Source organism: Athene cunicularia (genome assembly GCF_003259725.1).
Source record: "Athene cunicularia isolate RWA chromosome 3 unlocalized genomic scaffold, athCun1 chr3_part1, whole genome shotgun sequence".
NCBI classification, from domain to species: domain Eukaryota; kingdom Metazoa; phylum Chordata; class Aves; order Strigiformes; family Strigidae; genus Athene; species Athene cunicularia.
Window position 1 is genome coordinate 113,662,257 of NW_020799097.1, and position 17,286 is coordinate 113,679,542.

The window sequence follows — 17,286 nt, forward strand, 5'->3', positions numbered from 1 at the left end:
GCGGAGGGGCCGCGCCGCGCCGCCTCCTCGGGGTCAGAGTTCGCCTTCGGGGCCTTTGCGGTTTATACCAAAAAAAAAACCCCAAAACTGTTTTGGCAAACCTGCTGCCGTTCGAGCAGGTCACCTCAGCATCAACACATCCCCTGGAGCTGTCCTCGCTGAGCTGAACGGCGGGAAGAGTCAAACAGGGGGATCCGTCCCCAAAATTCACGGTGAGGGGGAGCGCCGTCAGCCCCTGCGCCGCAGGTAATTAGCTGCCGGATCTGACGGCGGATTGTGGGATAAGAGGCTTATGTGGAATAATAACGCTACTCAGGAGAGCGGAGCGCCGGTGCCCGGCCCGCCGCTGCCCGGCGGCAGGGAGTAAAGCTGGCGGGGGATGTGTGAGAGCAGCGCGGGTGGCTGTTGGCTCCAGCTGTCCCCTCCACAGAATTGTTAATTGAATTTCCTCTCAAGAATTACATCGTCACCATACAACAGCTGCGAACTGATTAGATTTAAAGCTACTGACGAAGGCAAATCCTGTTTTCTGATCTTTATGCTCAAACTAGCTCCGCTTAAAAACAAACAAACCAACCCACCCTAACTAAATGCTGAAACACATTACAAAAAGGAGAAATGCCAAGACCTAAGTATGATGAACAAAGACCACAATGCTTAGAAACTGCCATGGCATTTTCCTGAAAAGTACGTTTATACCATCTTGGTCTACACCTTCTGTATCTAGTATTATATTTGTTTCCAGTCCACTGCACAGGAAATGATCCAGTGTGTTATATTCACCTACAGCTGCATGAGCAGAGTCACCCTAATTTGATTTACAGTCACCAAAAAAACAATCAGCGCAAGTACTGTCTTTTTTTCCTGATAAGTCATTATATAAAGGTTTTCCCGGGTGGTTAAAAGAGAAGAGGCTACCTCATCGCTGTCCCATCAGGTATTTTCCTTGCAATACCTTGTGAAAGTTCAAGTCTCTAATCACTTTAAGCACACCAAATAGCTCCTCTTTCTAAAGCTTCTGTGATGGTAATTGTTCAGGGTGGAGTGATACTCAGATAAAACAGACTTTGCTAATATCCTATGAAGTGCTACAAAGGCTGAGTATTTTCAATCAGGTATCCAGAAGTGAGCTCTACCTTTTCTCAGCTCTCTAGAGCTCCACTTTTAATAAAGGAAGCACACCAATTGTGTTTGGTGTTCAATGCTTTGGAAATATCCTTCTGTTCCTAGACGGTTTCATATCACATAATCTTGCAGATTATATCTATCAACTGTTATGTTATTACAGAACAGTTGCACCTTGCTATAATTTCATTGTGATTTGGAGGGTATTTGTTGACATCTTTCACACTAGCTTAACAATTAACTTACTATTGCCTCAGATCTACATGATGCAGAACAACTTATACATTAATTTCTGTCCTTTTTGGCCTGCCTTTAATATTGAAGATGTTTATAGTCAAATTTCTATGGGGGTAAAGTAGATAGTGTTTTAGTGTTTTGTTGGTGAGAACAGGAATAAGTAAAAAGTGTAGCTGAAATGAATACTTTTATCAATTCAGACAAGGAAAAATCTGATAACTTGCAGAGAAACTGTAATTTTAAAAATTTCATGTTTAAGGATAAGGATATGTGCTTTGAACCTGAAAAAACGAAAATAACTGACTTTGTGTCACTTATGGGCAATTCTTTCCTACTTAATTGCAATGGTGGTTTGTTCAAAGAGCTGCTTCAATTGTGAGAAAACATTTAATAAATTTGAAGCATGCAGAGTTTATTTGGACTTGGAAGAAAAAACATGACAATTATATCCAATTTTCTGAAATTGAAGTTGGCAGATACATAAGGAACTTCAAAGCTGCATTCTGTGGCTTCCTAGCTACAATATCATGAAATAATACTCCTGTAGGTTTTTGCCTTTCTAACCCTTAAAAGCAAAACTTGCTTTTTGACACATTTCTAAGTATTCTGCAATGTGAATAAACATCCCTGATGTCAGGGAACCTACTTGACCCGAACCAGCAAGCCTCCTCATCTGTGGCTGTTATACTTTAGACTCACAAGCACTTTCCACTGGAATGAAACACCTCTGGGGGAGAAACGTGCAAAGTCTGCCAGCAGCACCTCAGACAGTCATTGGACTAATGCAGCCTCCTCGCCTGCAGGAATGTGATTCCTGTTTTCAGAATGTGAAACATGGGTAAAGGAGACACTGAAGCCATTCACAGTTACAATAGTAAGTGTACATATACTAGTTGCATCTTGAAAGTATTTTCTGCATATGGATTAATTTATTTAGGATTAAAAACCTAATCCCTACCCCCCACCCCCACCATATGCTGGTATTCTGCTGTTTAAAAGTTAAAAAACTCTGCATTTTGCCAAGTGAGTCAAAAATAAATTTGTTCAAGTTTGCAATATGTTTTGGCTGCAGCAGTTGTAAAAGCACATTTGGTTCCCAAGTCATATGATGAAGGACTGGCTTTCATAACAAGGAACCCGTCTGTGCTACTTGCATCAACAGCTCTTTCCTCTCCTATTAAGTAGGAGGAATATGAATTGAGAGCAACCCAAATATGGCTGCCACCTGTTGTTTTTGGCATTAAATCTTGAGAACTGATGAATCCGAGGGTTATAGTTGTGAATAAAAAAACCCACAATCTTTCCATTCATGAGAAATTTTGTCTGTTCGTGGTGGCTGAAGTCACACTGCACATTCTTGCCCTGTGCCCTCGTTGGCCGGCAGCTAACTTGGGTCAACCAACACCAGCACTGTCAGCACTCCTTAGGAAGCTTCTCACTCAACCTGCACCACAGCTGCTACTATCTGGGCTCTCAAGCAACTACTTCTCACATAGAGACATTTTGCTTAGTGATCCGTCTGTCTTTTCTGACCCAAGTTACAAGCTGAATAATTTTGAGTGACAGATTTCTATAAATTTTACAATTTGGAAAGGAATACCTAAAGCAACAGGAGCTTCATGTTACCTGTCCCCCACCTGTACTGTGATCCCCATAGCTCAAAGATCCCATTACCAACATGGAGAGGAAGAGTTTGTTTTTTGATACTCACTGATAAGGATTGTCAGGCTTCCTCTTCCCCCATGTTTCTAAATTGGTCACTCATTCAGAGCAGACACTGAAAGATGCCACAGAGTCAAAAAGCTGCTGCCATCCTACTCAGCACCTTTCAGAGAAGATGCCAGTAACTTACTTTCTCCAAGGATAAACATCTGCGTTTACTAGCTGAAAGTCTTCAAAGTAACAAGGGCATTTTCCCTGCACAAAGCTGCTCTGTCCTTTCAGGATGGGGACATGAGAAGAGCCCACAATTACAGCCTACTGTGAAAGCCTTTGCTCCTCTGCCCCTGGGGGATGGAGTTGCTCTTAAGATTTTGGGTAGTAGCACTTCCTTGTCTGCTATAAACAGCGAAGAGCAGTAATTACAGCTGCTCCTCTCCCCTCCTGCCCCTAGGAACTCCACTGCAGTTATCACTTTTTTGAGAAACCACGAGCAAGACTGGCAGTACGATTAGTCACTCTAACCAATCTTCTGAAGCATGCGAGTGCAATCTAAACCGCTAGTTTAAGTCACAGAAACACTGATTTTAAGTAACATATCTATATTGGTTTGTAGCTAGAAAAATCTCATCTGGAGACATGTGACCTGCTTTGCAATATTTAAAAAAAAAAAAATAGGAGAAATGCTGGTCTGCCTAGATAGAGGGGAAACTTTCATGAGCTCAAAGAATACAAATTAGAAACATACCTATTGCATAAACTTGTACTTTACAGGGAATGTGTCTAATTTGGAGGATGGGGGCAAGAGCAATTACAGCATCTGAATGAGGTCCCAGGGTACTTACGGTTCCTGTATAGTAGGGGCCAAAAATAGTCTCTTCTAAAGCGTGATTCAGAGGAACTAATTTTAGGTCCCTAAAGTAAGGCTTTCTAAATACACTGTTACGTGTTTCAAGTTGGATGGGGAGGCGGGTTCAGTGTCACCTAAAGCACATACACTGAACACTGGTACTGCTCTGTTCCTATCAGGCCTGTTTACATAAACATGTTATAACATAAGGAGAGCATTTCTCACTTTAGCCTCTATTGTTGAGAAATAAAAGGCACCTGTGAAGCAGCTCAAGTGTTAAAATGGTCACCTGTATCATTTCTAGAACTGATAGAGAAGGCTGAACCAATGTGTGCAACATTGCTAAACTTCACTTTATGTTCTTGGGGATTCTGTTCGTGAGAGTGGATGCAAATAAATCCATCCTCAGTTGTATCAATTCACAAGATACTATTTAACCTCATGTCTTTCCCAGCTAAAGTTAGTGGGTTGCTTTGTTGCAAGGATAGATAGTTACCATTTGTAGAAAAACAGGACCAAAATCCTCCTTGCTGAAATAAATTAATTTACAGCAAAGTTGGTTTTCCCTCTACACTTCCTGGATTTGTTCTCTTTAGGTGTCTTAATGCCTAAGATTTGGAAAGCAGAATTGTCTCTAATGCATGCAGGAGAATCTGGCTTTGACAGTCTGTTTCCTGCTGAAAATATCCCTGGAAACTATTGTGCCTGCAGAGAGAAAAAGTCATAGGCTTAAGCCTCATTATAGGAGCTTACTGCTGATTTCTCTCCAAATTACTCACAGCTATTTGAAATAAATAACTCCTTGGATATGAAATAAATGCAGCCAACTTCAGGGAAAGAGACATGACTTTTTTTCCTACCCCCCCCCCCTCGGCACTGAGATGAATTTTTCTGTCTTGCCAAACAGAAACCAGCTGCAGAGGAGCATGTGATGACAATGATGAACTCAAAGGTCAATTCTAGGGATCCTGCTGTTCTAGGAAATCAAGGAAACCCAGTCCCTTGGCAGGCTGCCCTCACTTGCACAGTCACTGTTCCTTGCAGAGCATGCAGTTTCACACAGCTACTCCATGTTTGCAGAGCACAGCTGTGGCAGACCTTACCCCAAGTGCCTGACTAGCTCAGGGTAATTTTTTTTCCAGGGGTAGATGCATCTGTTGCATCTTCATCAGCAGTTCTCGGTTCTGTAGTTTGTTCATTTCTCTCAGTTCAATCTCTCTGCAATTCTTTGGTTAGCAAAACAGAAACCATGTACAACTTCCCAGGGCAGGATTTATCTTTCTACATAGGAACAAACTGTGAAATACTGACTTATCTGATAGTATCCTTAATAGTCCCATTGACTTCAGCGGGGCATCATACACAGTGTGCTTCTTTGCATTGAATAATGTGTATATTTTCTTAGAGAAAATCTTCCAAAGCCCATTTAGATATCACTGATAGATGGAACCTGTGTATTCTTCATCCTAAAATATCTGCAGTCTCTTCTTATTTTCACTTAATTAACTGAAAACATAAAGCCTTCCATGTTGTACCAGTTCAGAGAAGAAATTGGCAGTGTCTATTTTAAAAATAAGAAATAAGTGTAAGGTCTACTTTCCCAGCCCAGGATAAATCAAGTAACAGCCAAAGATCTTTGTTCAGGTTTTCAACCTCGTTTCAAGCAGCATTCAGCACAAGTAATTGTTCTGTTTATCATGGCCTTAGCTCAAGTAGTTGTTCAGGCTTTCACTCTCTGGGTGGATTGTGTGTTCACCATTTTGACATGTGGATGAGAAATATTTAAATATTTATGAATTCTAGAAGGAAGGCAAGCTCACTTAAATGCTTCCTTAAGAAAGCAATCCTTTCTGTCCTGTTGAAGAATTATTCATACTTTGCTGTTGGCTGCATGGTTTCAGGCACTGAATCTGCATGGCAGACTTACTGGCACGTTTTTAAAGCAGGAGCTTCTTTCACAGGATATTATGGAGACACCCAGGAGATTAACAAACCTTCCAAAGGATCACATGAAACAAGTTTAGAGCTATCCAGCATTCATCTGGTCTAACGTGGCAAGTTGTTTATGCTTGTGTCCTAGTAACGGGGATAGTCAGTCTAAATGTGTGGGGGCATGATTATGACAAAGCAGGTCCTGCTGACTAGAACCAGGATTCAAGGGACTGTGACTCGGTGGGGTTTGTTATTGTGCCAGGTGTCTCATTCAGAAGAGTTCAAGGTGAAAGGTAGTATTAACGCTTCATAACTTTGGAAATGTAACTCTAAGAGGCCGTTTAGGGTAGCAGGAATGTTCTAATTGAGGAACACAATAGGACTATAAATTCAGAGAAGCCCCAGGGAGAGGGAAAAGTCACTTTTGCCACATTTGTATATTGTAAATTAAAGGCTAAGCCCGGTGAAAAACATCCATATTTAGTATAAAGGCAGAAACTGCCCTTCTGCTGGGCAAAGTACCAAGAACGGGGTGAAACAGCTAAGGAGGCTCAAAGAACTCTGCTGAGAAAGAGAACCTGTCTTGAACAAAAAGAGCAGGAAAGATTGCTTGTAATCTCCCAAGAGCACTGTGCAGGACAGCATGGTAGGCGTTAACTGTTATTTCCTCAGAGAGTGATACCACTATCTACAACCCCCATGTGTTTTCTCTTTCAGTAACATGGCAGTGGATGCACACAGAATGTGATTCATGCTTTCTTGGCTTTGCCAAGTGCGTGCTCAAATCCTATAACCACGCTACAAATTCATCTGCTCACCCCAAGGCCTGATGATACAGGGTTGGAAAAACGTTTGTCCTCTGAGATTCCAGCCCTCTGTGCCTGGGAAATACAGAGTAAGGGATCCATTGGCAGCATCTAGAATGGTATCAGCAGGAGACTGACAGGCTCTGAAATGAGAAGAAACTGGGTCAGTCACTGGGGTTATCCCCAGCAAGTGAACTCCTCTGAAAAGCAGGGCCTTTTGAAACAAGCAGTCAGGAGCAAAAGGAATTTGGGGTGATGTAAGGGGAGCAGAGGTGCTCCCAAGCAGGGATCACTTTCTGATTCTGCCCAGAGCACAGCACCTCTACATGGCTCCAGCTGCAGCACAGAGACCACAGGCTGTGCTCACAACCCGACCAGCTGGCACCACCAACCCCATGTCCCAGCACCATCCTGCCTCTGCATAGACCCTGGGACAGCATCCCCTGGGTCTGCAGGGAGTGGTTGCTACCACCAGGGATGCTTTGTGTACTATCTCCTTTCGGTTCTCTCATTTTGATTATTTTAAACATAGATATTCACCTCTTCTCTCATTAGGTTCCTGGGCTCTAAGCCTTTTTCTCTCTCCAGCCTATGCAAACATTTCTTTTTTTCCAGGAAAGCTTTCAGGTTTTTTAAGCCTGGCCTCAGCCTTTGCTCAGTTCATCTTTGTTGCGGAAACATGCAAGAACAGTTTCCTGTGGCCAGACTAAAACTAAGAACTGGGCATGCATACAATTTTACTTCCCCTCTGTACACTCTCCATTTTCTTCAGTTCACAGGGAGACATCCTGAGTCACATGCTATTTTGCCATGTTTAGCAGTGCTAAATTGGTTTTTCATCCCCTCATTCATCTGCTTTTTAAGCTCATTATGTTTTGGCATCAATGTTCTACAGCCACAATTTCTGATTCATGCAGAGTGTGAAAAGTTGTTCCCTTGTGTTTGTCATCAACTTGTTATCTAGTACATTCATTTGATGCAGAGTTCTCATTTGTGGGAAATAATGAGGTTTATTCACCATTTATAATTATACAGACCTGTGTGGCATCCTCTGGACAGAGTCGAAAAGACTCAGGAAAATATTATTGTACTTGGGTTTTTATCATGTGAAGCTGTTCCAACCCCAGACCATCCTCACTGACTGTGACTGTTGCTTTTTCTGTTGTCCCTGAGTTCAGGGGCAGCTAGAACAGGGTACTTGGGACAGCCAGGGCTGGCAAGTGACCTGAGGGTATTCTCTGGTTTCCTCTATTAATGTTCTCGTAAGGGTTTTTCTCTATGGCTGCTGAGCATTACACTGATCTTCTCATAAAATTGTTCACCCTTAACTCCAGAATCTTTCTTGAATGCTAAATGGCTCACCCAGAAGTCACCACAGTGTTTGCAGAATTCAGTGTGCCTTTGCTCTGCACATTACTTTCCTTAATAGCACTGAAATTAGTCTTTTAAGGTGCAGTCAATTAGTGTAATGATATACTTCTGTAGTTCTTCACACTGGTACTTGCTTTTACTGCCCAGAGATCTCTAGTACAGGATTTTGTGAAAAGCTTTTTGAAAATCCATCCCACCTTTCAGAGCCAAGAGAACCTCTTCCTTTACTGAGATGCTGATTTTCACCAAATTTGTCACAAGTTCATGTCTTTGAAACATCCTCCCCTCATTTGATTGGAGTTGGCCAGCAGTCAAACATGGAGAAAGATATGGGAGGGTTGACAGGCAGATGGACACCAGGCATGAATAAACATCACTTCAGGACAGAACTGTTATTCTTACCAGCTTGGTGTTACCAGCATCAGGTCCTGTCCTGGGGAACGATGAAGAGAAGATACAAGGACTACCTGAAAACAGAGTTTTAACACATTACAATATAGACATTATCCATGGACTTACCTAAGCCTTTTGTGCTTTCTCTCCTTTTACCTTAGCAAGAGGAGCATATTAACATACTTCCATTGCTAGTACTCATTTTCCATTTAATTTTCTAGCAGAAATAATTCAATGAAGCAAGTTAAGGAAGCAGTATTATGGGAACTTTAAGCAAATGTTTGGAACAGAGAATGCCCGGAATAACAATAGGACAATATTTCTTACTAAAACTAAGCAACTATTCCAATCCCCCAGTCCATCAGCACCAGGTGCTTGGCCTGTGCTGGTTCTCAGGTATCCCTGTAATAACAGCAGATACCTCATTTTATCTATTTCAACAGAAACTGTAACCTAAGCTTTTGAAGTTACTCAGTCCAAGAATTGTCATGGTAATCAATTCAGCAAGAGTTGACTGAAACACTTGATGACACAGGCTCCACTAATACTTTTCATGGTTCCAAAATACTAATTAGGGTTTCTTTCTGTTGCTTTTGAAAAGAAATAGTGGGCTAATGCAGTTAATGAGAATGAATCAAATAGTTTCACAGAACTGCAAAATTTAATAGCTGTCAACCCACCACTATTATACACCGTTCCTTTACCAACCCACACTCTTTTGTGCTTTCTCAGATCTTTTATAGAGCCCTAAATCCTCCACAAAATCTGACATCATTGTTCTGGTGGCTGTGGGAAGGACAATGTTGAAATTTCCCATATTTTGGTGGGAATAAAGAACTCCCTTAAATGACAACCTCTTCTCCTCCTCAGCATGTTGTGCAAGCAGAGAAAATAAAACCACCAGCAGCATCTCAGCCCTTGTTTCCCCCAAATGTTCATGTGCTTCCTGTGAATGGATATTTTGTAAATCAAACATCAGATAATTCTCCTTCTGCTTTCTTTTCAAACACTGTGACTGTAACTTCTAATGTGCTCCTTTTAAATGTAAGAGGATGGTGTGGGCTCCCCTTCTTCCCTGAACCCCAGACCTTTTGTGCTTTCTGTCTTACCCTTTGGAGCTCACCAATGTCTCCAGTAAAACCTCAGGAAGCATGACATTTCAAAGTGTTAAATAATCATCTAGGTGAAAGAGAAGTCAAAGACTATGCCAAAGTGCAGGTTGTCTAGATGAAGAACTTAAACATTCTGTATGCAGAATAAAGTTTTACCTCAATAACATTGCTTTTAGATGTTCGTTAGTTTAGGATCTGATCTAATCTGTCTTAAACTCTTAGGTCTCAGATTCTGAACACTAAAACATTACAGGTAAATTGTGCACAAGCTGCTTACAAAATCAAGTTATACTTATCTTCCGTAATGTAACTATAGCCAGTGAATGTAAACCCTTGCAGGCATTATAATAGGTGGGTTTGTGTTTAGATTTCATTGTTCAGCCAGGACTTGCTCAATGCACCCTGCCAGTGTAGGACTGACAGGCTTCACCCCAAAATGGACCCTATGATTCCTGTGCTTTAGGATTTCATAATATTACTTCACCAATCACATGTTTGAGATTTTATTGTTGTGGGATACAGTTTATGTTCTCATGTTTTCTTTACCCACGCTGGACCATTTAAGAGAACTTGGCAATGATGATGCAATTCTCACAGGCCAATTTCCTCATACCAAGTGTTTATTTTTACCTAGTGGATTATTTCTTTATTGTGTTCTCAGATTAAGATTTTTAATATCACTAAGTAGAACCTTTTTACTTGCTGATTCTTTCTTTTTATGTATTGGTAAAAATGCTTTTTAAAACTTTAGACTGAAAAATATGCACTTCAGTTAAGAGGTTTTTTTTGGTTGAGGCTGAGTGCTTTATTACCTTATATCTTTACATGAAAGACCGCTAAACAAAATAAAATTTTTTGATATGACAAGGATTTAAAAAGTTAAAAAGCAGGCAGAAATTTAGTTTCACTAAGTATTTATATATAATGTCAAAGAAAATTTTTGAGCTGTGAATCTTGATGCCCTAGAGAGAATCACCATGTAGTGAATTCAGGCTTTACCAAAACAAAAAGTCTTCAATGTACCTGGCTGCACAGGAACATGGTGCTTTCACACACACAATCTCAAAATAACTGTTTGAAGAAGCACAAAGTAACAAAATCAACCTGATACAAGTCTAGGCACAGTCAAATAACAGGTTTACAATTTTGCGTCTGCCACTATATAACTTGTGTTACTTTATGTGAGCAGTCCATGATTTTAGAGCACAAGCAGATCAAATTTAGGTCTCACCCAGAAGTTGGCTGGAGCCCTGTAATCTGATGTGCATAGGCATGACCCTTCCTCCACCCAACAAGGCCTGTGCTGCAATGGGACTCTGCAAAGCTGTGCAGGTCCTCCCACACAGGTCAGATGGCAGGAGCTGGATCTTGCTTTAGAAATGGCTCAACAGACAAACATTGTAACGAAGTCACCTGCCTATGTTACACATATACTGTAACTTCATCGATAACATATTTAATCAGTCAACCACAAAACAGTTACTTTAACAATTGTTATTTTTTCCAGGTGTTCTTACTTTAACATCCTTTCATTTATATTTTTCCAGAAGAGTAATAATATCCTCTATGAAAACTGAACACAGTACTTCCAACCGTTTTGTTCATTTTTCTCCCTATGTTATGCAATGATAATGACAAGCAAATTGATCATATTCTAAAACTAATATACTTGAACATCAAGTTTGCCAATTATACTGTAGAATTTTTTTTCATGTGTGATGCAACTAAAGAAAATAGTTCCCTCTTATGTTGTTCTAACACTTATTTTTCACTAAACGCTTAGTTTTTTGTTTTGTTAACTTCTATCTGGATGTTTTCTCTTGACAAACACCCTTTTAGTCTGTTTTTTTTTTACCAAGTAGTTACACTCCATATGCTATATGAATATACCATATAAAAGGTACATAAAGGCTAAATCTTTACTTCAATTGACACTTTTATATCCATTATGCTTTATTTTTATTTGCTTTTAGATAATTTGGCTCATGACTAGTGCTAAAAGCAGAAACCAAACTGCTACAAACTAAAACCACTTCTCTATCTTCTACTAAAACTTAAATTAAAAAAACTATTTAGTGTTTTTATCTGCATTATTATTACAGCTCTATTTAACAACTCAGCAACAATTTAAGGTTCTACAAGAACCCAACACTCTACCTATCTTATTTTTCAAGTTCCAAAATCTCATTTTTAGTGCTATAGAAATAACAACTACTAATAGTTGATTATCTGAAAAAAATAAAAAAAGTGAAAAGTCACATAACTATTCCTTATTTCACAATTAGTCAAAAGGATGTCTTCCAGATCTTTTTTTTGCATGTTTAAGTGTTATGTAAATAAGGACTAGAAAATAAAAACCTTAAGCTTCTACAACTTTTAAGTGACACATATAAAGATGCTAATAACTATCAGAAATGAAAAATAAGAATAAAATAAAAATACAGTTAACAAAGACAGAAAAAAAACACTAAAAATAAATTTATAATTTCACTTAAACTAAATACTAAGAAAAGACAAAATATTATGTACAAAAACATAGGGAAAAAATTAAAGTTATGGTTTTTAATTAAATAATAAAAAAAAAAAGTGCTAAAAAAGCACACTAACTTTATATAGATACTAACCTTACATAGGTTCTAACCTCCTTTCTAAGTATTGAGTGGCTTTCAAGTAAGAGCAAGAACTAGTTAACTAAGGCAGTAGCTGCTTTTATCTGAAGTCTTCGGTATCCTTTGGGAAAACACTAATCAAAATCAGCTGGGGACCATTTGCAAGTGAATCGGGTTTAGAGTTTGGTTCAGATAGCGATGAAACCCAGCTGCACAAATGCCAAAACCTGTGAAGATGTACAGCTAAAGATATTGGCTGGCAAAGTGATGGCTGACAGACAGGAGGAGCTCCAAAGAAAACTCAGAAATGTTAATAGTTTGCAGATCAAAGAGAAACTGTACAAAAAGGTAGCTGGAAAGCAGGAATGCAATCATGGGCAGCTCTGAGGAAGATCACTGGGGAGTCAAAACGGTGCAGAAAGATAGCAGCGTAGTTACAAGTTGAAGGAAGCATTCAGACAGCCAGGTGGGAGGTTACTCACCTGATGGGACACCTGTGAGATGACAGTAATTGTAGGAGTGCAAAACATCTCAGGTAGGTGTGGTGTTGTGAGTTACTGCCCCATAGAAATCACGAGTAGTAGGTATTGAAAGAAAAAAAGGTTATAACAGTTTTTCAGCTATTCTGTGTCAGAGATGAACAAACAAATAATGAGGCTACAACTTTCAAAATAAGTTTAATAACTAAAAGAAAAGCTTAATAAGAGACTATCAAAAATATATTTTTTTTGATGCTGGTCAGTGTCAAGTGCCCCAGTTGATCTAACTATGCTGAGCAGCCTCATCTGGGAGCCAATCACACCCCCTCTGCTCCTCAGGTCCAGAACTCTCTATAAAAGCAGTGGTGAACACTTCTCTTTAGTGTGGGGTAGAGTAGTGTTTGGTCTTTTTTTTTTTTTTTTTTAGGGGTTTTAACTTTTTTTTTTTTGTATGGTATAATTGTAGTTTGAGTTCAGTGTTCTATTGTTCCTGAATGAATTTTTTTGCTGTTTCTTTTTCTTAGTTTAGGTGCTGTGCAGTTGCATTGTTAAAGCACTGTGCTTGTTTTTACCTCTTTCTGTAGCTTTTATTTTTATCTTGATTGTTTGGTTCTAATGGCATTAGTATAGGTTTTAGTGTTTTCTAGTATTGTTGTTCTGTAGTGTGTCACTTATATTATTGTTACTGATTTTATTATCAACTGAAATTAAGTTGTATTTGATATTAATATAAGTATAGAATTAAGAGATATTTTCGTGAAAATAATTTATTTTATATTTATTGTATTTTGAACCTAACAACCAGCTGCTACTCTAAATCCCCAGTATAGCCCTGTACTAAGGTCAAAGGGATTGGCCGTAATTGCCTAGTAGGAACGGTTAGAACCTAGGTAAATAAAAGACAAGATAGTTTGTAAGCTGATTTATAATACAGGTATAGGACTAGAAGAATGCAAGTAGTTGTCAAGGTCCAGCATTAATGGGAACTGAGGGAAGTAACTGTAACAGCTTGCAAGTATCTGCCAGGAAAACTGTGTCCTTAAACAAAAGGTAATTCCAGCAGGGGGAGATCATGATCACAGACTCATGGACCACCTACTCACATTACACCCCAGACCCATTCCTAGACATTTCTAACCTTTACTGTATGAAATTGGAGATAGGAGGAGTTTATGTTAATGATTTATTGAATTGTATGATTATGTATGAATACTCAATGAGTATGTATAAGTTCTATATAAGGTGTATGATTCTGGTGCCTTGTATGTGTTGTTGAGAATATTCCCCTACATGTCTAGCCATCAATAAAGAAGTGTCTGCTTATCTACATCAAATTGGTGTTGATAAGGTTTTTTTTATTTCCAGCATTTTGGTAACACTATCATTTAAACAGTATACTGGTAGACCTTTGCTATATTTTTAGTAAATACTATGAGGAAGTTTTAAATATTTAATGCTAGGGTAGAAGTAGATAATCTTATGGGAAAAGTAGTGGTATATGCAATACAGTTTTCACAAGTGTAAAAAGTTAGTCTGGTAAAGTCTGTTTTAAAATACAGAAGTCTTTCTGTTAGTTTAGACTGCAGTAATAGTGTTCTCTAGATGATGCTGTGTTTGCAGTGGAAGTTAATCTTTTTATTAATAATGACAATACAAAATAGTGGCTTTTGAAAGCCAGGAATAAAAGATGGTTGAATATACTTCAGTGAAAAATTCTATGTAGTTGGCAAAAAAAAGTAAATTAAATACATTGAGATAGGAGATAAACCTTAAAAAAACCCACTGGTTTGAGCATAGCAGAAGTTTTGGTAAACTGCCACCATAATGGTCATCCCTGGAATCTATAGTAGCTTGGAGTTTTTCATTCAGATATTGTGTTATTGCTTTGTTTCAATAACAAAGGAAGTTACACTCATTGATTTCAATAGCAAACTGAATCCCGCATGTGGAAATAGAGAATTTGTCAGTAGTATGGAAGAGTGGATTTTATGTATCAGTTGTTATGGTATTATGTTTCCTGCTTTTCCTTCAAAATACAATAACTTGATGTAGGAGTGTGAGAGACTGGAATGTCCTATGGCTGTCTCAAAGCTTGCTTGTGTCTGTGCAGACCTCCGAGAGAAGCTGCTGTGGCCTGTGAACTGGTCTGGGAGATGCTGCTCAGAGAAGCAGCAGGGTATTGAAGGATGCACTCTCCACTTCTTGGCGGTTGCATTTACATAAGCCTCAAAGGGGCAGACATGGACTGAGCTGGCCCCATCCTGGAGCCGTTTGTGGCTCTATTGTGTAGGCCAGACCCCATGCCTGCATTGCTAACGAACTGATAAGAGGCAAACGTTCATGCCCTTGAAGCAGGATGCAACAAAGCCTGTTGGACTAGAGGCAAAAAACTGAAGGCCAGCAGATACGCTGATCAATTGGTAGGATGAACTTAAAAAGGCAGCAGAAAATCTGGCTCTTCTTGCATCTATCACTGAGGCCTTATCCGTGAGCACCCTCCATCGAAGAACTGAAGACTGAGGACCAACAGGATGCCGCTGGATCCATGGTGATGACTATTCTTCCAGTCCTTGTTTTATTTTTGCCTTGTCTTTCTGTTCTGTCCTATCACTACCCCTCTTCACTTTTTTAATAATAAAAACCTATTTTGGGTATACGGCATTTGACCTCATTTGTGTCTTAATCTTGTTCTTGGGATCATATCACAATCTCCCCTGACATTGGATTGGGATGAGGAGGTATTTGCAAAAATTTGCATTCCTCTGCAGCATAACGAAGGAGTTTATTTTATGGTGTAACAGATGTAGGTGTTGAGTAGTTAATAAAATTTGGTGTAACTTTAGGAAGTGCATCCAGATGACATCAGTACCCTACAGTGAATGGCTGAAAGAGGGAATAAATTCAGGATTTGACTTAGTACATACAGGCTGTCTGTGTTTCTTGATAGTGTCTGCTCAGGGCCTCATGCTAATTACAGTACTTAAACATTGGTTTTCTATTGGTATTGATTACTTGGAGTGTATAATATTAAGTGTTTCATGATATTATCTGGAGTTAGGTTCTGTATGGTTTCTTTGATACTTTACATGACGTAATAAGGTACTTGGACTCATCTCTGTAAGGAGTGGCAAGATGTTTTTTTTGTAGATAATTAAGTGTTATACTGACTTTCCTGTAAAAAGACAATAGCAGTAGGAAGAGAAGAGATGAGGCTATGAGTGAGGCAGGGAGCTCTCAAGGTCAGTGACAGAACTGGATGGACTTGCATCCTAAGCAGGAGCCCGTGTATTCATGAGGAGCCTGAACTGAGTGGTTTCAAGAAAACTCACTCAAAACGTCGAATATGCTCTTGGTAAAACAAAGGTTGCTATAACCGGCACCAGAATCTGCAGGTAGCGTTGTGTAATCTCCTGGAATAAGCTCTGGTTTCCAGGCCCGCGTTACCACGCTTCTACACGGTGAAGGGGCTGCTTGGTCTATTACCGGTCTTACTCCTCGCTGCTGATAGATGGCAGCAAACGACAAAAGATTTTCAGTCTATACTGCATTCTGTTCCTCCTGTAGAATCCTCCTTTTCAAAACAAAATGGTGCTGATTCCACACTTGCAAAATGTGTGACCCCTGTAGAAGGCAAGGGAGTTGTTTTAACATGTTCTGTAGTTAAAGAAAATGATGAAACTCTCTAGGGCCGCCTTATTCCCTGGGATACTAGATTTTTGTTTGTTTGTATGTGTATATTTTTGTTCTACACTGCGTTGAATGGTTATTTCTCTAATTGCTCCGTCTTGGACAAGTTATGTCACTTCTTTTCTAGGTGTTGATCTATTTGTAATGTCCCTCTAGTTGTGAGATCCAAACATGTAAACAACTCGGGTTTGGCTGTGATAATGCTAAGGCATGAACTGGTGTGTAGGAGGGAATTCCCTAATGGACTGAGCAAATGAAATTATTGTTTTGCTATTTATTTTAACCTGCTTGTTAGTAAGAGAAGCTTGAGTTGTCTTCTAAGGTTAGTTAAATGTTGTTTCAAATGCAGAACTCTGAATTAAGGCACTGGGATTATTTTTTTTTTCAGGAAAAGCAAATATAGGGGTTAGAGTGGGGGAAACGAAACTGCAAGCAGACATGTAATACCGAAGGAAAAAAAAATCTGTGTGGTCTTGGGGTAGAAACTTAACCTACTAAACACCCAAATGGTGGGCTATGTTTTTGCACATGTAGAATCTCTATAGAAGAACTAATATGCCAGTTTAAGATTTGCTAACGAACATGTGAGCACTAACAGGTACTGCTGAAGGTTTGGTGAATCGTTTGCATGAGGGTGGGCTCCTTATCTCCAAGGCCCCCTGTTCCAGCTGAGGCATGTTTGAGGGTGGGTATTTGCCTCGGCACAGTGGTTGAAAAGGGAAATGAGCTTTTAAAAGTCTGGGTGAAAGTTCAATTCAGTGGAGATATGAGAGGAGTCAGTGATGGAGCCTTGCCAGGGAAGGATGCCCAAGACTCATCTGGCTTGGGTGCTTTTGGTATGTGTTAGCGTTCAACTCCTTAACGTGCCACCTTGTCAGTGCAGCTGACCTCAGTTGGGCCATGTCTGGGAAACGCTTCGTCACAACGATTCCCGGTCCCCCCTGAGCAGGCCGACGGTGGGTACCCGTGTGCTCCGCGGGGAGCGCTCCTCGGCCGCCTGCGCCGCGCTGGGCGAGCAGCCAGCAC

At 39.8% G+C, this 17,286-nt stretch overlaps 1 protein-coding gene across 1 annotated transcript in view; it reads left to right on the forward strand.

The window, feature by feature from the left end:
• Positions 1 to 12,292: 12,292 nt before the first annotated feature.
• The window catches only part of ACYP2 (acylphosphatase 2), a 51,715-nt gene continuing 46,721 nt past the window's right edge, over positions 12,293 to 17,286 (forward strand). Inside the window, exon 1 of the mRNA XM_026844679.1 lies at positions 12,293 to 12,432. Within this exon, the coding sequence (XP_026700480.1) occupies positions 12,293 to 12,432 (140 nt within the window). The remainder of the gene's footprint in view (positions 12,433 to 17,286) is intronic.